The following is a 21,288-nucleotide window of genomic DNA, read 5'->3' on the forward strand; positions in this document are numbered from 1 at the left end:
CGCCTGCGCACGGCCCCGCTTCCGCCTTCCACTCCGCCCACCCAGGAGCAACCGTCGCAAGGGAGCCGCCACTTCCGCGCGCGCAGGCGCAGTGGCGTATCGGGCGCGTGCGCAGCGCTGCTCCTTCCCGGCTCTTCTGCTGCTCACGCTCCTACTCCTGTTCCCCGCCCCCAGCCCCCTGTGGCCCGATACCAACGTGTGGTCCGGAGCCGTCCGTGCCTCGTGCTCCCGGGACAGCCGCGGTGTGCGTTGCGGCGCGTGGCGCTAGCCATGGCGATGGATCAAGTGAACGCGTTGTGCGAGCAGCTGGTGAAAGCGGTGACGGTCATGATGGACCCCAGCTCCACCCAGCGCTACCGGCTGGAAGCCCTCAAGGTAGCTGGGGTCCTGGCGCGCTGGACCCGACCGAAACCCTCCCCCAAGCCTGGCCCCCCGGCGCCGCCCCTAACTCGCGTGGTCTCCCGCACACGCGGCCCCTGACCCTTCCTGCCCAATCCCCGGGGGCCTTTCCCTCGCGGCCCTCGGCTCTTCCAACCCCCGCCTACTCTGCTGCCGCGCCTGCCCTTCGCCTGGGACGTTCCGGTCCCAATCCGCCACTCTTCCCACCGCTACTTCCCATTGCCCTCTCCTCCCTCTTTTCCCACTTTTGTTCACTCTTGTCCCCACCCCGACCCCTTTACAGCTGACTGCGCCCATTTTCATCCCCCAAATGCCACGTTCCGGCCCCTTTTCGTGGTGCACGTGTAGAACCCGGCCCCACTCCCAGTTTCGTTCTTTATGGTCTCCCCGGCCCTAGACGTTTCCCTGCTGACCCACTGTTTTTGACCCAACCGCGCCGCCCCCGCCTCCCAGTGCCCCTTTACTTAGATCTATACACCTCCCAACCCTCGGCTATGTGTTTGGCATTTGTGAGTTATCACACACCACTTTCTCCCATGTGTTTTAGTGTGTGATATTCTTAGGCTGTTTTGCACAAAGATGAACTTCTGCCACTTACTTTGCATTTTAATGAGGGCACTTTGGTTTCTTGAAAGTAGTTTTCTAGAGTTCTGGATACTTCGCTCCTAGGACTGACGCTTCACTATTTGGAAATGCTAATACAAAACGAGATCATTCTCCCGTCAAATACAATATGTGGGCTATAAGAAATGGCCATTTAGGAGAAAATACTTGAATTGCACTTTTTTATGTATATATATAAAGATTTTTTTTGCAAGAGAGTGCATGTGCTCCCCAGGGAGGGAGAGAGACAGAGACAAAGAGAGGGAAAGGGAGAAATCACCCTCCAGTGGGGAAGGCCATAACTGCAATCCCTTCTCCATTCTCTGGGCATTCATGCAAACGCACCAGGGGGGATGTTCAAGCCCCTGGGTCCAGGACTCAAACCTAGTGGGACCTGTGGGAGTTCAGTGCCTTACCCACCATGCCAAAAAAGGTGTTGCTTCACAAAGTAGCACAAAAGCCACTTGAAGGAACTCTTACATTATGTATTCTGTATCTCAAGGTTTGGAATCAGAAACATTTGGATTCTATGACTTTATTATGAAATATTTAATTTGTCGGAAGGCATGTGCACACTCTAGAGACACACAGGGAGAGAAACAAAGCCCTCCCTCCCCGTAGGCAGCAGTTTTTTCTCCATTCTGTCAGAATTTTAAGGCATACTCACACTCACACCCAGGTTGAGATTCTAAACTACACTGTTAGCCTTGTTAGGTCCACCTCCCATAAGCACCAGACCACGAAGTCAGGCCCTATTTTGAAGTATTTTAAATAGACAAATAAACAACATTACAATGATTTTCTTACCTAATTTTAGGAGTTAAGAAAATTTGGGAACATTTGCTTTATTCGTCCTGCTGTGCCAAGATTTTTAAAACACATTCTAGAAATTGTCATTTTAGCCCTATGTATTTCTTTTTGATTAAAGAAATTTTAATTTAATTTTATTTATTACTATGATTTATATTTTTAATTTGATCAGTGAAAGAGGGAAAATGAGAAAGGAAGCCACTAAGTCTGCGAGAGCCACATGGAGTCCAGTACCCTAACCGCCATACCACCTGCCGGCCCCAGCCCTATATATTTCAAGGGTACAGTTCTAACAGCTTTTTTACCCCATTAGGTCCAGTATTTTCTTTCAACATTAGTGTGGCTACTGTTGGCTATAGCACAGAAATCTAGAACTATGAAAGTGGAAAGAATGTTTATTGGTTCATTATTCACAAAGTATTGACCTAGGTTTTGCTCGTTAAATATAGCTCAGGTTGAATCTTCTTAAGATGTTTTTTGTTGTTGTTTTGGTTCCCATCTCCTCTTAGTTTTCAGAAGAAGCACTAACTTTTCTTCTTTCAGTTTTGTGAAGAGTTTAAAGAAAAGTGCCCCATCTGTGTCCCCTGTGGCTTGAGATTGGCTGAGAAAACACAAATTGCCATCGTCAGACACTTTGGCCTTCAGATCCTGGAACATGTTGTCAAGTAAGGAGCTCTTGGATATTACCATTTAATTTTATTTATTTATTTATTTATTTACTTATTTAAATTTGACCAGAGTGGGATAGAGTCAGATAGAGAGAGAGAGACAGAAAGTGAGAAAGCAAGCCACCAGGTCCAGGACCCAGATCATAGTCGGCCATGTGGGAGTCCGGCACCCTTAACCACCGTGCCACCTGCTGGCCCCAGAACAAGTCTTCATTTCTTACGTAACCTGTAGAGATGCTTTTAAGGTGACTAGGACAGAACAGTCATCAAGACAAAAGGAATGTACTCCCCAAGACGTTACCAGTCTCATGGGAATGCTCAGTCGGCATTTCACCTTTCTCTTCAGATTCTTCATCTACGTAGAATTTGTGGTATATATTAAGTATTCCACAAATATGTGCTGATAACTGTCAGTCATTTGGCCAGCATTTATTGAATTCCTTCCATACGCCAACAGACCACAATGCCTTTTTAGAATAATGCAATAAATAGAAAAATTCCTGATGAGACACTTTTCTTTTCTTTTCTTTTCTTTTCTTTGAGTGTATGCCTCTGAATGGCATTTCCTAAGCAGGATTATATGAGAATAGCTGAAAATCTCTCCTAATATGAATCTCCTATGCTAAACACCTCTCAGAATAATTAGCTTTTAAAATTTAGCCACAGTCTTTCTGGAATTGCACTATTACTTTGTAAGTCATCACAAAGAAAGACTTAGTAGTATCATGATTGTATTTTCCAAAAGGCAACTACATTGTTGCATCGGTCCAGGAGGTATATTTACTTTTGGCCTAGCAATAAAATCATGGGGGAAGAACTGATCTGTGTCACAAATCCTGTGTGAATTCCGGTTAACGGAACAAGTAATCTGGTATTAGTATCTTGGTTACGTGTGAACCGTTTTGTCTGTTTTCCAAAGGCTACAAAATCGGAAGTGTAATTTCTTAATGAAATCTTTAGCATCATCTAATGCAGGAATCAAAGCTATTTTGTGAAGAGCTAACACAGTTCTATTTACTTGATGCATTTTGGTGACCAGGTTCCGATGGAACAGCATGTCTCGACTGGAGAAAGTCTACCTGAAGAACAGCGTCATGGAGCTGATTGCAAATGTAAGAAATGGGTAACTGGAAGACTTGTGTTTCCAAGGTTGTTTAAACAAAGGTGTGACTTTTCAATCTAGTATTGATAAAAATCCACTGATTCTACATAGGTCAGACAGCATGCTTTGTATAACACTGTTACCTTCAAGGTAAAGAGAACCGCCAGTGTAAGAAATCATAGTTCATCGGGAACCAGCAGTTAGCGTAATGGCTATGTTGCTGGACTCCCACGTAGTCGACCGCGGTTCGCGTCCCGGACCCGGTGGCTTAAAACTCACTCCGGGTGCGTGTGCGTGTGCGCCCAAGATCCCAAGAGGAGAATGGAGGAGAAGGGATTGCGGCGTGGCCATCCCCTCTGGGGGGTGATTTCTCGCTTTCTGTCTCTCTGTCTCTCTCTGTCTGTCTGGCGAGCGCACGCGCCCTATAGTGAAAAACCTCTCAAAAAAAAAAGAAAAAAAAGAAATCATAGTTCATCACATTTTCCTTACTGTGCTTAATTAATCATCCTATCTGTTAAATTCTTTTAATTGGGTTGTCAGAAAAGTCACGACATATTATTTTTTGTTTTTCTATGTGAAAATGTGTCATGATTTTTCTCAGTGACCCAATAATTTGCTATAAGTCACATGTGCTCACTGGAAAAGAAACAGATGGAGTGAAAAAGCACCCTCTGGGGTAGATGACCATGCCACAGTCCCTTCTCATTCTCTCAGGATTTTGGGCACACTCCCACACATGCCTGGCATGTTTTTCAAGCCACTGGTGGTCCAGGACTTGAACTATGCAATCAACTATGTCAGATCCAGCCAGCTTAACCACCACTCTACTGACTGGTTCACTTGACTTCCTTCCTTCCTTCCTTCCTTTCTTTTTTTCTTTTTTTTTTTTTTTTTTTTGCTATAGGACATGTGTGCTCACTGGAGAGACAGGGAAACAGAAAGTAAGAAATCACCCCCACCCCCAGCCCCCGCCCCAGGGAGGATGGCCATGCCACAGTCCCTTCTCTTTCATTCTCCTCTTGCAGGCTTAGTAGGCATGTTCACACTTGTGCTCAGCATGAGTTACAAGTCACCCAGTCTGGTACTCCAATCACAGTTAACTATGGGTGTCCAGGGATGTAACCACTACGCCATCTGCTGGTCCCAATTTACTTCTATTTTTACAACACTAAACACAGAGTGGAGATTAAATATTTTCTCCAGTGAATGATTAAGATTCTTAGATCTAGGAGCCGGTGGGTATTGTAGTAGTTAAAGTGCTGGACTCCCATGTGGCTGACTGTGGTTTAAGTCCCAGACCCAGCAGCTTGAAAATCATGCTGGGTGCATCTGCCCAAAATCCCAAGAGAATAAAGGAGAAGGGATTGCTGCGTGCCCATCCTCTCTGAGGGGTGATTTCTTTTTTTTTTTTTTTTGGAGACGTTTTTGCTATAGGACGCGTGTGCTCGCGAGAAAGACAGAAAGAGACAGAGAGATAGAAAGTGAGAAATCACCCCCCAGGGAGGATGGCCATGCCGCAATCCCTTCTCCTCCATTCTCCTCTCAGGATCTTGGGCACGCACGCACACGCACCCTGCATGAGTTTAAGCCACCAGGTCCGGGACTCGAACCGCGTTTGTCTACATGGGAGTTCAGCAACATAGCCATTACACTAACTGCTGGTCCCTCTGAGGGGTGATTTCTCACTTTCTGTCTATCTCTCTCTGGCAAGTGCACACACCCTTCAGCAAAAATCTCTTCCAAAATAAAAAAAAGATTCTTATATCTACATTAGATTGAAATGCTGTCCACTTTGCTTTTTTCTTTTATTTCAAACTGAACTTAGCAATGAAAAACATGTAGAAGGAATTCGCGTCAAGTGTTAGAATATGACTTTAAACATGTTTAAAACTCACAGCCCTTTTTTGAAGGGCAGTAAAAGTGTAATTCATACCCTTTTCATCCTCAAGCCTGTTGCTTTTAAGAAGGGGGAAAAAAAGAAAAAAATTATTTTGAAAATTACTAGTTAATGTAGCTAACTAGAGCTTTTATTTTGCTAGTTTTTGAGAATCTTAATAGAAGTCAGTTCATTAGTCTTTACATCGACATCAGAAGAATAGACACCCAATAGTGGTTTTTCTGTATCTCCTAACCTAAAACTACCAGTAAAATATTCCTTCACCTCTCCCATTCTACCAGCTTTTCAGTTATGGTTTCTTCTTTTTTCTATACTCTATCACCTTGGTCCTATGAAAAAAACGAAAGAATCCAGTGATGGTTTCTTCAGTTCGTAAAGAAGTACAGTATCTTAGCTTGTGTGACAGCCATTTTATTAGCTGATGCAACCCTCACTTAGGCTTCGAGTGGAAAGAATGATTAGTGAGGATTCAGGACAAGTGACTCAGACATGGAGAACAGGTTCGTTCTTATTTATTTCAAAAGTAGGCCTGCCGACGTGTTTCATACACTTTTACAGCCTCTTTTTCCCTTGGAATTCAGCCTCGCAAACTCAATACCTCTTGTTCTTTTTCAGGGGACATTGAACATTTTGGAAGAAGAGAACCACATTAAGGATGTCTTGTCTCGAATCGTAGTAGAGATGATCAAGCGCGAGTGGCCCCAGCACTGGCCTGACATGCTAATAGAACTGGACACCCTTTCCAAACAGGGGGTATGGCACAACCACGGCTGTTCGGTGTCTTTTTTTTTTTTTTTTTAAGCTAATCATTTTATTGATTTATTTATTCATTTATTTCTTAATTTGACCAGAGAGAGACAGAGGGTGAGAGTGAGAGAGAAAGGTAGTGAGAAAGCAAGCCACCAGATTCAGGACTCGAACCCTAGTTGGCTATGTGGGAGTGTCCAGCGCCTTAACCACCACGCCACCTGCTGGTCCCATCAGTGTCGTCGTTTTTAAAACAAACGTAGTTGTTTCTTCTTATTTGTTCTGTCAACAGAAAATTGCCTTTGGACTTCCCATAATGAAAACGATGCTTTAGTTTACTAGCTTATTTTTCTTGGTATAGGAAACACAGACAGAATTAGTGATGTTCATCCTTTTGCGACTAGCAGAAGATGTCGTGACTTTTCAGACACTCCCACCTCAAAGAAGAAGGGATATCCAGCAAACGTTGACCCAGAACATGGAAAAAATCTTCAGTTTTCTACTTAACACACTACAAGAAAACGTAAACAAGTACCGACAAGTGGTAAGGGATATCCCATCCCACAGTCCTCTTCTAATACGAGAGTGTGGAGTCTGGGTTTTCTTTTTAGTTGAAATAATCTTTCAGCAAGGAAATAGGGCGCCTAATTCCTCAAAAGAAAAGGCCATTGTAAGAGAAAAAACTGGGAAATGGGCCGACTGTACGGCCCAGCAGTAGTGAGCTGCCTTGGGGAAGCTGGGTGGTGTAACTGCAGTTCAGATACCCAGTTTGGTCGTCCTGAAATACACGGCATGCGTGGACGTGCCCAGTACCCCACAGACCGGAGGAAGGGGTCGCAGCATGACCATAGCCTAATGAGGCATCACCCACTTCTGTTTTCTCTCTCTCTCTCGTGCATGTGCATGTGTTCTAACATGAATAAAAATGAAAGAACTGGGAAATGAAAAATGAAAACATATTTTCTAAGAAACTCAGTTTGATGACTTTCTATGACATTAGGAAAAAAAAAAGATCTTTTGGGGGTAACTCCATATCCTGGTGGTTACGTGACCAGCCATGATTTCAGTCTTGTCCCTGATAGTTCAGAAGATATACTGGGCATGTGTGTGTGAATGCCCCAAATCCGGACAAGATGGAGAAATGGAGGAGAAGGGATTGCTGCATGACCAGGCTCCATGAGCTGTGTTTTCTCCCTCTTTCTCTCGTGAGCACGTGTCCTCTGGCAATTAAAAAACAATCACTTTGTAGTCAGGAAAAAAAGGCATAAAAGTGGGGATTGCCCCATAGCACAGTGTGAGGCACCATGTGGTAGGAGCCAGTTCAGGCTTACCATACCTCATTGGAGGGTGCTTTCTCCTTCTCTTTCTGCCTCTCTGGGGTACACATGGCAAGTTAAAAAGGGGAAAAAAAGTGTATTGAGGGTTAAGAAGGGATTCTTTTCATTTTTCTCTCAGAAATTTAATCTCTAGAAAAAGAGAAGCAACTGGCATAAGAACCTACCTATACTGTCTGCCACGGGCCAGCTTGTAGAAATACCAGCTGAGATGAGTTTAATCTCTGAGTTGAGTTATTAGATTGTAACATACAGGACAGTTTTCTTTTTTCTTTTTTTTTGGAGAGATTTTCGCTATAGGGCGCGTGCGCTCGCCAGACAGACAGAGAGAGACATAGAGACAGAAAGCGAGAAATCACCCCCCAGGGGGGATGGTCACACCGCAATCCCTTCTCCTCCATTCTCCTCTCGGGATCCTGGGCACGCACGCACACACGCCCGGCGTGAGTTCTAAGCCACCGGGTCCGGGACGCGAACCACGGTCGACTACGTGGGAGTCCAGCGACATAGCCATTACGCTAACTGCTGGTTCCCTTTTTTTTAAACTTTATTTTTTAATTTGACCAGAAAGGGACAGTGAACGGAAGAGAGAGAGAGAAAATGATAAAGCAAGCTGCCAGGTCCAGGACTGAAACCATGGTCTGCCATGTGGGAGTCCAGCACCCTCAACTTCCATGCCAGCTGGCCCCGATACAGGACCGTTTTTCTTAAAGCAGATTTTTTTCTTTTTAAATTTGCAATGGGGCACGTATGTTTTCCTAAAGAGGCAGAGAAAGTGAGGAAGCATCCCCTAGCATGATGACCATGCTATGGTCCCTTCTGTGTCCTCTCAGGATTTGGGCGATGCACGCCCAGTGTGTGTTTCAAGCCACCAGGTCCAGGATTTGAACGGCAAGTCAGCTGTTTGAGATCTAACTACCTAGCTGACCCCAGATTTTTTTTTTTTTTTTGAGAGGTTTTTCACTCTAGGGCGTGTGTGCTCGCCAGACAGACAGAGAACGAGAGACAGAAAGCAAGAAATCACCACCCCCCAGAGGGGATGGCCACACCGCAATCCATTCTCCTCTCGGGATCTTGGGCACGCACACACACATACCTGGCATGGGTTTTAAGCCACCGGGTCCAGGACGTGAACCGTGGTCGACTATGTGGGAGTCTAGTGACATAGCCATTACGCTAACTGCTGGTTCCCCAGCCCCAGATTTTTGGGATTATTATTACTGTTTTTTGTTTCTTTTATTGCCAAGGGAAAGGAAGGAGAAATCACCTTTCAATGGATGTGGTCACACTGCAGTCATTTTTTTCTCCATTTTTCTTTCCCATCAGCATTTTGAGTACACATGCCCAGCGTGTTTTTCAAGCCACTAGAACCAGGATTTTAATGTCAGTTGGCCACGTGAGGCCCAGCTTCCTTCACTGTGCTACACAGCTGGCTGAAAACATGTTATATATGTCTGAGGGCTAGCAGATGGAATAACGGTGGCTTTCAGGAAATACATTTTTTTTATTTGGAAAGAAGTTTTTGATTGAGAAGGTTAGCATCCCATAGGAAAGAAGATAATTGAATTGTACAAGATAGCAACATATTTGAGTATCATCTGTGCATGACGATTTGAGAAATTAGTCTCAGAAAATTATGAACAGCGATGAAATGTAGAATACCAAAGGAACTTTGCTGGGAAAGTTTAGACCTGTGGGATTATACTTTGTTTATTTAGTGCTGGAGGGCATGCGAATTTGCCAGGGGAAGACAGGAAGATGAGAAAGCACTCCTACCTTGAGGAATGGTCACGCCTCAGTCCCGTTTCCATCTTTCTCCTTCAGGGGCTTTGGGCATGCACACATCCATGCCCACCATGTTCCTGAAGCTGTCAGGTCCAGGACTTGAACTGCATAGTCAGCCAGGTGGGATCCAGCTGCCTCAACCACCAGGCCACGAGCTAGCCAGGGCTACACTATGAACCTAGTCAGTTACTTGCATTTTATTTTACTTAGGTTTTTTTTTTTTTTAAGAGATTTTTGCTATTGGGTGTGAAGTGCTCACCGGAGAGACAGAAGGAGACAGAAAATGAGAAATCACCCTCCGGAGGGCTGGCCATGGCACAGTCCCTTCTCTATTCTCCTCTTGAGATTTTGGCACACGTACCCTGTGTGTTTCAAGCATCCGGGACTTGAACTACCTTTGGCTATGTAGGAGTCCAGCAACGTAACCATTATGCCATCTGCTGGTCCCAATTATTTACATTCTAAAGATGAATGTTTATGTATTTTATGAAGAAAGCATCACAACACTGGAGCATGAGAAATAATCTGTTCACAACTATAATATTTAGCGAAGTCCACTGATTTTTAAATACTGTCAAAGTATGAGTAGTTGGATGCCCTAGAGACAGCCGGTGGAGCACAGGCTACAGCAGCACTGTTGGTGATGGTCTGGCACAGGTTAGAAACCAGCCACTGTGGTCTCCTTCCTTAGCTTTGGTGTTTCGGTCTCTCCATCTGTTAAGACAGTCTACACATCAGTCCAGGACCAGAGCACACCAGGAACCCTAACTTGGACTCACTTCATTCTATTCCCTCACTTTCCAGTTTGGTTTTTTTTTTTAAGAGATTTCTCCCTGTTTTACCCTGACTGGCCTTCCATTCATGATCCTGATGCGCCAGCCTCCCAAATCACTGGGATTACAAGCCCACACCGCCATACACCTGGTTCCACCTCGGCAGTGGGGCATAGATGAGTGAGAATAGGATCAGTAGGACCACGCCCCCTCACCTGGCACCTGCATTGGTCCCGGAGGCAGGGCATGAAGGCTCTGTTGGAGTGCAGGGTTGTTGCTGGACTTGGCTATTGTCAGTAGGATCCCTTTCCTTTCCTTAGCAGCATTAGTAGACGCTCTGCTCATCTCTGCTCCCTTGGACATGTGAGTGCTGATGTTGAACACTTGATCTTTTTTCTATAATTGCCAGAGGGTACATATTCTCACCAGAAAGAAGGAGAAATATCCCTCTAGGGCACATCCATGCTGCAATCTCTTCTCTCTCCATCCTGTTGGGATCTGCCAGCCCGATATATTTTTTTTTAATGATTTATTTTAATTTGACCAGAGAGAGGGAAAGTAAGAAAGTGAGCCACCAGGTCTGGGACTTAAACTGTGGTTGGCCATGTGGGAATCCAGCACCCTAACCACTATGCAACCTGTCAGCACCCTCATATGTTTGTTTGTTTTGGTTTTTTTTTAAGTCTTTTTTTATTTTTTTTTTTCTCTATAGGGCATGTACACTTGCCAGAGAGAGACACAGACGGGGGGAGGGAGGGAAAGTAAGAAATCACCTCCCAAGAGGGGATGGCCACATCCAACATTTATGTTTTTAAAGTTTTTGTATCTCTCTGTCTCTCTCTGGTCAAATTAAAAATAAATAATAACAAATAAAATAAATACTTTTTAAAAAGTTATTTGGAAGTTGAGGACAGGAGGATATCAGCAGATGGCGTAATGGTTATGTCGCTGAACTCCCATGCTGTCCACTGTGATTTAAGTCCCAGACGAGGTGGATTAAAACTCACACCTGGAGGTTGTGTGTGCGTGCCCACGATTCCAAGAGGAGAAGGGATTGTGGAGTGGCCATCCCTCTTGCCGGTTGATTTCTCACTTTCTGTCTATCTTTGTGGAACACACATGCCCTCTAGCAAAATCCTCTCTAAAAAGAAAAAGAAAGTTGAGGACAGGAATCATAAACAAATCCTTTATTATGTCAATAGTGGTAGGTTTTCAGGTACTTAAGCTGTTAAATTTCTTTTTTTAAAAAATTTATTTCTACTTTAGTTGTCTTTAGGGGTTATTTTCAATTTTACTTTCAAATAATTCTTAGGAAAATCCTCAATATGCTTGTGAATTATAGACATTGACATTTTTATGGAATTTGAAATGTAAGAATAAAAATCAACTATATTTTTACTTTCACTGAATAGCCTTTTTTTGATGATGTAGTATCTAATTTTTAATTGTTTTAGAGGATACTGCACTTGCCAGAGATTGAGGGACAGGGTGGGGAGAGGAGGGAGAAAGTATCCTTGAATGGGCCACGGTCATACTGCCGTCTTGTCTCCCTTTTTCTGTTCTCTCGGGGTTTGGGACATCCACGCACACACACACACACACGCTCTGTGTTTATCAAGCCACCAGGACTGGGATTTGAACTGTAGTTGGCCGTGTGGGATCCAGCTCCCTTAACTTAGACAAGAGGGTCAGGTCAGCTCACCCTCTCATTTTGTTTAAAGTTATTATTTCTTTCATGCATAAGAGAGACACCACCACCAGCAGGTTCTCAACACCACAGTACACCTCCTAGCTTTAGCCGGTCTCAGGTAACAGGCTCATACATGCCCAGCAGACAGGGAGGTTGCTAAACATGAACTTAGACCCTTCCCGTGCGGGTCAGCCTTTCAGAGAGTTGCGTTTTATTCACCACTGTGTCATCATCTAGTCCTAGCATTCAGTGTTTTTATGTACGTGGTTTTCCACAGATCCATAGTCATAAATCATATTAATTTAATTTTTGCTTCTCATTTTGACCTTTCTTAAATTGTCAGTGTGTTCTTAGTACAGCTGCATATTTTCTAAGATAAAATGATACTATTTTTATTTAAGAATCCTTATCCTAAGGGCCTCAATTATCAGGGTGGACAGTATCATATAACCTTTTGCTCCTTAAAAACATTGGGTTCATGTACTTCTTTTCTTTCAGAAGACAGACCCTTCTCAGGAGTCAGAGGTAAGAGCTCGTCATCGAGGTGGAGGATGCTTAGAGGTTTTCGGGTGTGAAGGTGCATACACGTTGTGCAGTGGACAGTCACTTTGGCTTGGGGTTTTGTGGGGGGAGGGGTTGTTTCTTTTGTGTGTGTTTTTAATCACTAAGCTATGGTAGAATGGAAATATTTGAGATTTCTTGAAAAAGATAAAATGACCATGTATGCCAGTAGGTTCCTTTCTCTTCTAATTGCCGTATAGTGGGTATACTCACCAGAAAGAGATAGAAGAGAGAGAGCACATGGGTATGCCACAGTTCCTTCTCCATTTCTCCGTCCTCTGTGGATCTGGGGCCTGCACACATGCGTATCGCTGTGTTTTTCACACCACTCGGCCCAGTACGTGAACCATGGTCAGCCTTGTGGAATCTAGCTCCTTAAACCACTAGGCTATAGGGCCAGCCCTACCAGTATGGTGGGTACTGAGAATGCTATTGTTTGAAAAGTGATTGTTTATCAGAAAAACACCTTTTTTTTTTTTTTTTTGAGAGGTTTTTGCTATAAGGCGTGTGTGCTCGCCAAACAGACAGAGAGACAGAAAGTGAGAAATCACCCCCTGGGGGGATGGCCACGCCGCAGTCCCTTCTTCTCCATTCTCCTCTTGGGATCTTGGGCATGTACGCACACACGCCAGGTGTGAGTTTAAGCCACCGGGTCCGGGACTCGAACCATGGTTAACTACATGGGAGTCCAGTGGCATAGCCATTACGCTAACTGCTGGTCCCATTAAAGCACCTTTGAGTTCCCTCTCGATGACATTACATGAGCACTTTTTTTTTTAAATAGATTTTTTAATAGTTATAGGGCACATGTGCTCACCAGAGAGACAGCGAGAAATCACCCCCAAGGGGGAATGGCTGCGCCACAGTCCTCTCTCCTCCATTCTTTTTCCGGAATTTTGGGTGCACACACACACCTGGCATGAGTTTAAGTCGCTGGGTCTGGGACTTGAACCACAGTTGACTACATGGGAGTCCAGTAATGTAATCATTATGCCATATGCTGGTCCCAATTTTTTTTTAAATTTTTTAGAATTATAATAGAAGATATCAGTTACAGCCTCAACTTTCTTCTGTGGTAATGAGGAATTCTCAGTCAAATGTTATTTCTTGGGTCAGCTTTGTCTGTAAGGTTAAGTGCTATGTAGAGAGACCCAGATCCTAAATGGTCTACTGTGGTTTGAATCCTAACCCCCGGTTGCTTTTCAAACACTCTGGTCATGGGACCAGGACATGGCGTAATGGTTACTTTGCTGGATTCCTACATCGTCGACCGCAGTTCAAGTCCCGGACCCAGCGGCTTAAAACACGCCAGGCATATGTGTGTGTGCGTGCCCAAAATCCCAAGAGGACTGGTAGAGAAGGGAGTGATTTCTTTGCTCTCTCACTCGCTCTCGCTCTCTCTTTCTCCGGCAAGCACAGATGCCATATAGCAAAAATCTCTCTCTTAAAAAAAAAAAACACACACACACACACTCTGGCCATATGCAGATATGCCCAGGATTCTGATAGGACAGAGAATTGGAGAAAAGAGGGTTGCAATGTGTCCAGGCCCTATCAATTGGTGTGTGCACACGTGCACTCTCTCTTGCACATGTATGTCCTCTTGCATTAAAAGGAAAAGTGAAACAAAAAGCATAGGTTAATTTCTTTTCATGTAGGCTCAAGCAAACTGTCGAGTAGGCATCGCAGCCCTGAATACTCTAGCAGGCTACATCGACTGGGTGTCTATGAATCACATTACCGCTGAGAACTGTAAACTCCTAGAGATCCTGTGCCTGCTTCTGAACGAGCAGGAACTTCAGCTGGGAGCAGCTGAGTGTCTTCTCATTGCCGTCAGCAGAAAAGTAAGTTATCACTTTAAACTGACATTTACCCTAGAGCCTGTGAGGGAGGGCGGGCATGCGCTTAATTATATGTTGTAGTAGAACGACATTTTAAAAGGTTTTTTTTTTTTTTCCCTGTAGGCCAGTCAGTTATTGTCCAAGGAATTGTTGGCAGAATATGCAGAGATTTGTCGTACTCCTTGGTCCTTGAAACAGCCTTGATTCTTGGTGTTTCACACTTAAGGATAAAAGTAATGTTAAAGTTTAAAGTTCACTTAGATGGTGGCTACACTCTTAGGTGGTGAACTCTTAGATGGTGGCTACACTTGCTTCATATCTACCTTGGCTAGCAGATAGGACCACGAGGCTTTTCTCCATAGGAGTACCGTCTGTGGGTGTCATTTACTTTGTTGTCACACCAGCCTTATTGCCCAATACATTTAAAAATGTGTCTTATCCAGATTTGGGTTTAAAGAGTAGGCGTTTTTCCAGTGTTTGGTAAGCCCTGGGATATATGAAAACTTTGCGAAGGCAGTGTGTTTGATTATATTGTAGAAGATGTAGGTACTTTGAGGCTTTTCATATGTAGTTTGTACAACTGTGTTTAGGGCAAGCTGGAAGACCGGAAGCCTCTGATGGTCTTATTTGGAGATGTTGCTATGCATTATATACTCTCTGCTGCACAGTAAGTATCTTCACTTCAATGTGTTTTCTCTCGTTTTGTCTTTATTTTTCTTATCTGATTTGGGAAGTACAACCTCAACAAGATCTTCACTGATGCTCCCCCAAGCCCTATGGGTGCACCCTGTGGGCTCAGGTCAGCCAAGCCACAAACCCAGAGACCTCCCACGTGGTCTCAGCATCCCACAGCAGTGCCCAGACTGGCTCTCCCACTACAGCTGGGCCTCTTTGCCATTTTTATATATTATGTGGTTATGTCTGATGTTTCTAGCTAAATGTTATCAGCTAATTTACAGTGTTTTTAGATCAGGCAGCCTTGGGCTGCTCTACCTTTTTGAAGATCTTACACTGGAAATAAGTTGTGATGACCGACTTAGCACCCACTCACTTACTTTCACAGTTCTCATTCTCCCCAGTTCACTCAGCTCCTTGATGATCTCTTTTGCTTTCTGGTGATCCACTGGCCTCCAGGGTTAGAATGTGCTTGGTGGTAAGGTGCTGCGTCTGCTCTGATCTCCCTGACCAGAGTCTGTCCTAGGGTCTGCCTTCAGTGCAGAACTCCAGACGCTCCTCCCTGCTTTCCTCCTCAAAGTAATCAATGCCTGAAAGTAATGAAGGCTCTCGGAAGCAACTGGACCAGATTGAGAAATACGTGCATAAAAGGCGTTCCATGAGCCCAACCTGTGGCACAGATGGTAGCAGCTGCAGAGCTAGGAGCCATATGCCAGCTGTGGTGTGAGTCCCCAGGTCTGTCGGCCTGAAAACAGACCAGGTGTACACGTGTGCCCAGGATCCTCATGGGCCAGAGGAAGGGAATTGCATGATCACACTGCAGCTTCTCTATCCCTTTCTCTAACACACATGCACCCTATCATGAATTTAAAAATAGCATATTTTGGGCCAGCAGGTAGTATGGCAAGGGGCACAGGACTTTGATATGGCTAACCACGGTTCAAATTCCGGGCCTAGTGGCTTGCTTTGTAACTTTCTCTCACTCTGTCCCTCTCTGGCCACATTATAAATAAATAAACTTACAATAATTCTTTTTAAAAAGAGCATATTTTGTGTTCTCAAATAACAGCTTCTGTTTATTTTCTTCTAATTGCTCTGGGAAATATTACAGCATTTCCTGGTATCTGTTTCTAACAAAAAAGTCAGGTAGAACTATATTGTACAAGTAGTTGAAAGTGGGGTTAACCAGTGGCATGGTAGTTAGGTGGCTGGATCCCACATGACTTCGTGTGGTTCAAGTCTCAGACCAGTCAACTTGAGAAACAGAACAGATGCATGTACTTGCATGCCCAAAATCACAAAAGGAGGAATGGAAAAGGAATTGCAGCATGACTATCCCTCATTGCTATTCCAGCACCCCATTTTCAGTTCTCTTAACTTACTCTTGATCTCAAGGACAAATGAAAAGGTGTGAAACATGTATGTACTGGTTAAAATCTGTCTATTCTGGTAATGCATTTATCATGGTTTTCCCATGAAGACTGTAGCTGTTTTTAAGGAGTCCCATTAATTTAATTAATAACATATCTTTTGGGTAGACACTGTACCTACTGCTTCTAAATTGCATTTCTTGATTCTGTAAAGATCATGAGATTCACACTAAAGTATCCCATCTCCGTTTGTGGTAGGGTACCATTCCATAGTCATGGATATTCAAGCCCAGGTGCTCTGGCTCCAGAGCCTGTGTTGGAAGCCATAAAATCACACTGCCCTTCAGTATCGCTAGAGCTTACGTTTTGTTTACCCAGAAGCCCATGCTTTTTGCAGTATATCTACAGCCTCCAGAAAGCTGCTCATATGATTGCTGTTCAAATTAGTTGTTATTAATTGCTCTTAGTATGGATAATTCTACATCATTTCAGGTACATTTTGCCTCGACTTTCTTTTCTTTCTTTCTTTCTTTTTTTTTTTTTTTTTTTTAAGTAGAGCTATTTGGAGTCTACTGGATTGCAAACTTGTAACCAAAGGACTAAGAAATAAGACAAAGCCATGTTTTTATTATTGTCCTTCTTACTTATTTATTTCCGAAGTTTTTTTAGGTCTTCCATGAGAGAGCAAGATAGATTATCACCCCCAACAGTGTCTTCATGCCATAATCTGGCCATAGGCTCAGCTGGCCTAGATAACTGCCCACACACATCCAGCATGTACAGGAAGGCTTGCGGATGTAAACCTGGGCCCTCGTCAAGTAGGTCCAGTGTGTTACCACTGCACTATTGCCTGGCTTCAGTAGTCCTTTTTATTTTGCTATTGGTATAAAGAATTGTCAGGGACCCCTTTAGGTCCTCTGTTGGTATCAGCCAGAATTCCTTCTGTGCAGCAGTGCATGTAAGTATGTGTGTTGTGTTGTGTAGTCATGCTTATGTGTTTACTATCCCAAAATACCAAGGACTTGTGATGCCCAGAACAGTGTCTCTTGAGGGATGAGATTACATTACACCCTACTCCTCATTGATCTTCCAGTGCTTGGTTGTTTTTTTTTCTTTCAACTTTGGTCATCAACCAAGATTGAATGTTGGAGCGCAGACCACATACAGTTTCCTTTAATGAGAATCCCACTGGTTCTAGTGACATGCACTGATCTCGTTACTCACTCATCTTACAGGACTGCTGATGGAGGAGGCTTGGTGGAAAAGCAGTATGTCTTCCTGAAGAGACTGTGTCAGGTGTTGTGTGCCCTGGGCAGTCAGCTGTGTGCATTGCTGGTGAGCAAGTGCTTACTGTCCGGAGAGCTGCAGGGTCATTAATGGAGAGCACTGGAAAGCTATTATTGCTGTACGGGGCTGCTGGGGACCAGCAGGTGGCGTAATGGCTATGTTGCTGGACTCACACATAGTCGACCATAGTAGAGTCCCGGACCTGGAGGCTTAAAACTCAAGCTGGGCTCGTGCCCAGAATCCTGAGAGGAAAATGGAGGAGAAGCGATTGCATTGTGGACATTCCCCCAGGGATAATTTATCCCTTTCTATCTCTCTGTCTCTTCTTGTGAGCTCATGTGCCCAAGAGCAAAAAAAAAAAAAAATCTCTATTAAAAAAATAAAATAAGAGGTTGCTGTTGCCATTGGTTTTTATCCTGTCAGGGTGTTGTCCTGCAGATTTTTTCATATGAATTGGTAGATTGAGTTATTTTAATATGACAGCTTGAGTGATTTCTTTTAATGAACCAGTTATCAAGTCTGAATCTATATTATTGGCTCATAAAAGAAACTAGTCTGAAAAATCTGGAAAAACAGTCTTTTTCTTTTTTTTTTTAATTGCCAGAGGGCATGTATACTTGCCAGAGACCGAGAGAGAGAATGCACCCCCTAGCGGGCCATGGGCACATCGCTATCTTTTCTCTTCCATTTTTCCATCCTTTTGAGATTCTGGGTATGCACATGCCTGATGTGTTTTTCAAGCCCGCAGAGACTGAGATTCAAACCATGGTTGGCTGTGTGGTATCTGCTCCCTTAACCACTAGGCTATGGGGCTGGCCCAAGAAACAGTTTCAAGCCTGGCCTGGACAACATAGTGAGACCTTTTCTAAAAGAGCAGGATGTGGTAGAACACACCTTTGTCATCGAGCTGGTCGGGGGGTCGTGACAGGAAACGTTTCTGTGTGTGAAGGTTACTTGTGTTTATTGCTCTTCTGCTCCTCTTCCCCTCACCCCTTGCCCTGTCTCTCTCAATCAGCATCACTAATACAGTGATCTTTTTCTTTTGCAGGGTGTAGATTCTAATGTGGAAACACCAGCCAACTTTGAAAAATACCTGGAATCTTTTCTTGCTTTCACAACCCACCCAAGTCAGGTAAGCTTTATTCAGGTAACTTTTCAAGATTTTAATTAAGCGACCCAATGTCAAGTACTTTAGCTTAAACTATTAGCAGCTTATGTCTAAAGCATGACCACAGTGTCATTTCATTAAGAGAATCATTGAATCTTCCTGAGCCAAGCATCGCACTGTCTAGGTCAGCAGCTTTCCTCTCAGGTAATACTCTTTTTTGGTTGTTGGTTGTTTTGTTTTTTTGTTTTTTTTTTTGAGAGGTTTTTGCTGTAGGGTGCGTGCGCTTGCCAGAATGACAGAGAAAGACAGACAGAAAGCGAAAAATCACCCCTCAGGGGAGATGGCCACACCACAATCCCTTCTCCATTCTCCTCTTGGGATCTTGGGCATTCACACATACACACCTGGCATGAGTTTAAGCCACCAGGTCCGGGACTCGAATCATGGTTGACTACATGGGAGTCCAGTGACATAGCTATTACATTAACTGCTGTTCCCCCCTTGGGTAATATTCTAATAGTGCTCAGTCAGGTGTGAGGTATATCCCAAGTAATTTGGTACTAAAGATTATTTATTGTATTGTTATTTTTTAATTGCCAGAGGGCACTTGTGCTCACGAGAGAGAGTGTGCGCACACACGCATGCGCAAGGAAGAACATGCACACGCATGCACAAGTGGGCATGGTCGTGCCACAATCCTTTTTCTTCCACTCATGCCACAATCCTTCATCTTCCACGTCTCCATCTTGATAGGATCCTAGGTATGCATGCAGATATACCTGGCATGTTTTTCAGGCTGCTTGGTTGGGTTTTCAACTACAGAGAGCCATGTAGGATCACTGGAAAGTGAGTGGCCCTTAACCCACTATGTTACGGGACTGGTACTACAGGTTTTTAAAATAAAAAATCTGATTGTTTTATTATAAAATTAATTTCATATAATTCAAGATTTTCCTTTTACTGTCACTCTGAGATTCCAGTATCCTTTCTTGCATAGAAGAGAAAGATTCCAGTCCACACTGCGGGATCACTCTGACCCGTAGCCTGTCTTACTAATGTGCGGTCCAGAATGAGCAGTCATCACTGAAGCACTGTAGTAGAGGCAGTTTCAAAGGTGTTAGAGACATTTATTTCCATGAAAAAATGTAGTTGATTTTTGCCAAAATAACTAATCATTTTGGTAATATAGAATTCAAATTGTTAAAGTTTTCTTTTCTTTTTTTTCTCTTTAGTTTCTACGCTCTTCAACTCAGATGACGTGGGGGGCCCTCTTCAGGCATGAGATCCTATCCCGTGATCCTTTGCTGTTAGCGATAATACCAAAGTATCTTCGAGCTGCTATGACTAACCTGGTCAAGGTATATCATGAGAATGTAGACAATGGAGTGTGGGTGAATACGTGCAGTAGGACTGACTGACAGCCCTGTCTGGTCACTGTGGTGCCTTTCTTAGGCAGACGTCTCGGTCCCTTACTCTTCAGGAAGAAAGCATTCCATACTGGTTGTTATAATTGCTCTTCCATGTTTTGGAGCACTTATGTGAGGGGTTTTCAGAAAGTTCATGGAAAATGGATTTTTAATTTTTTCTTTGGCACTAAAATAAACATACTTTTTTTTTTTTTTTTTCCTGTAAGGCCCTTGCACTCACCAGAGAAAGAGGAAAAGTGAGAAATCTCCCTCTCCAAGGGGGGTTAATGGCCATGCCACAGTCTCTTCTCCCCTCAGTATTTTGGACACATATATGCATCTAGCATGATTTTCAAGGTCCTGGGACAAGGACTCAAATCATGCAGCCAGCCATGTAGGCTCCAGCACCTTAACTTCCATGCCACCTGCTGGCCCAATGAACTTAGACTTCAGTTCCACTTGTCCAGGTACTCGTCGAAGGCCTTTTATATATCAGGTATGGAGCTAGGTGCTAGAACAAAAGCAGTGACCATCTAATGTGACAGGAGTCAGGGGTTTAAAGAGGGAATACTTTGAAATATATACCGAGGTGCAGTCAGGAAGATTGCAAGAGGAGGTGATCCTAACAGTTATTTGTGAAGGTCGAATGAGAGTCAGCAGGACAAGTGAGAAAGGAGCAGCGTGGAAGCCAAGACTGCTGATGTGTCTGTAGGGAGGGGCTCATGAACTACTGAGACCTGCTCAGAACTCTTGGAACTGTTTTTTGTAAAGTCACAGAATGAGACACCTTCAGAGTTCTCTGTGTTTGCTCAGTGAATTCACCTAGCACACGCTATGCTCACATTCACTGCAAGGGCCTCTGGTACTCTTGAACAGAACACACAATTCCTAGTGTTCATCGTGTAACAAGGCAAGTAGTTCTCATGATCTCTTACCATTTTCACTTGCTAAGTTACTACTTTGTTTTAGGACATAGTCATACCAATAAACCCTAAGCAAATTTAACTTTAATAATCCCAGGAGGTATAAAGTAAAAGTTTTCTGATTTTTTTTAATTGCCAAAGGGCATGTGTACTTGCCAGAGATAGAAAGGGAAAGGGAAGAAGCACCTCCCACTAGGACGTGGTCACACCACCTCCACCTCTCCTCCATTTCTATATCCTGTCGGGATTTTAGGCATGCGTGCACACGTGCACACGCCCAGTGTGTTTTTCACACTGCCAGTCCTGGGA

The 21,288-nt window shown here is 43.9% G+C and overlaps 1 protein-coding gene across 1 annotated transcript in view; it reads left to right on the top strand.

Moving 5' to 3' along the window:
- The first annotated feature begins 84 nt into the window (after positions 1-84).
- The window catches only part of XPO5 (exportin 5), a 65,971-nt gene continuing 44,767 nt past the window's right edge, over positions 85-21,288 (top strand). The window contains exons 1-11 of the mRNA XM_006148525.2: positions 85-375; positions 2,356-2,477; positions 3,520-3,592; positions 6,095-6,232; positions 6,588-6,770; positions 12,307-12,333; positions 14,028-14,213; positions 14,801-14,877; positions 17,491-17,590; positions 18,591-18,674; positions 19,883-20,008. Coding sequence (XP_006148587.1) covers positions 271-375; positions 2,356-2,477; positions 3,520-3,592; positions 6,095-6,232; positions 6,588-6,770; positions 12,307-12,333; positions 14,028-14,213; positions 14,801-14,877; positions 17,491-17,590; positions 18,591-18,674; positions 19,883-20,008 — 1,221 coding nt within the window. The 5' untranslated portion in view covers positions 85-270. The remainder of the gene's footprint in view (positions 376-2,355; positions 2,478-3,519; positions 3,593-6,094; positions 6,233-6,587; positions 6,771-12,306; positions 12,334-14,027; positions 14,214-14,800; positions 14,878-17,490; positions 17,591-18,590; positions 18,675-19,882; positions 20,009-21,288) is intronic.

This window comes from Tupaia chinensis, unplaced genomic scaffold (assembly GCF_000334495.1).
Source record: "Tupaia chinensis unplaced genomic scaffold, TupChi_1.0 Scaffold000238_1, whole genome shotgun sequence".
Taxonomy (NCBI): Eukaryota; Metazoa; Chordata; class Mammalia; order Scandentia; family Tupaiidae; genus Tupaia; species Tupaia belangeri.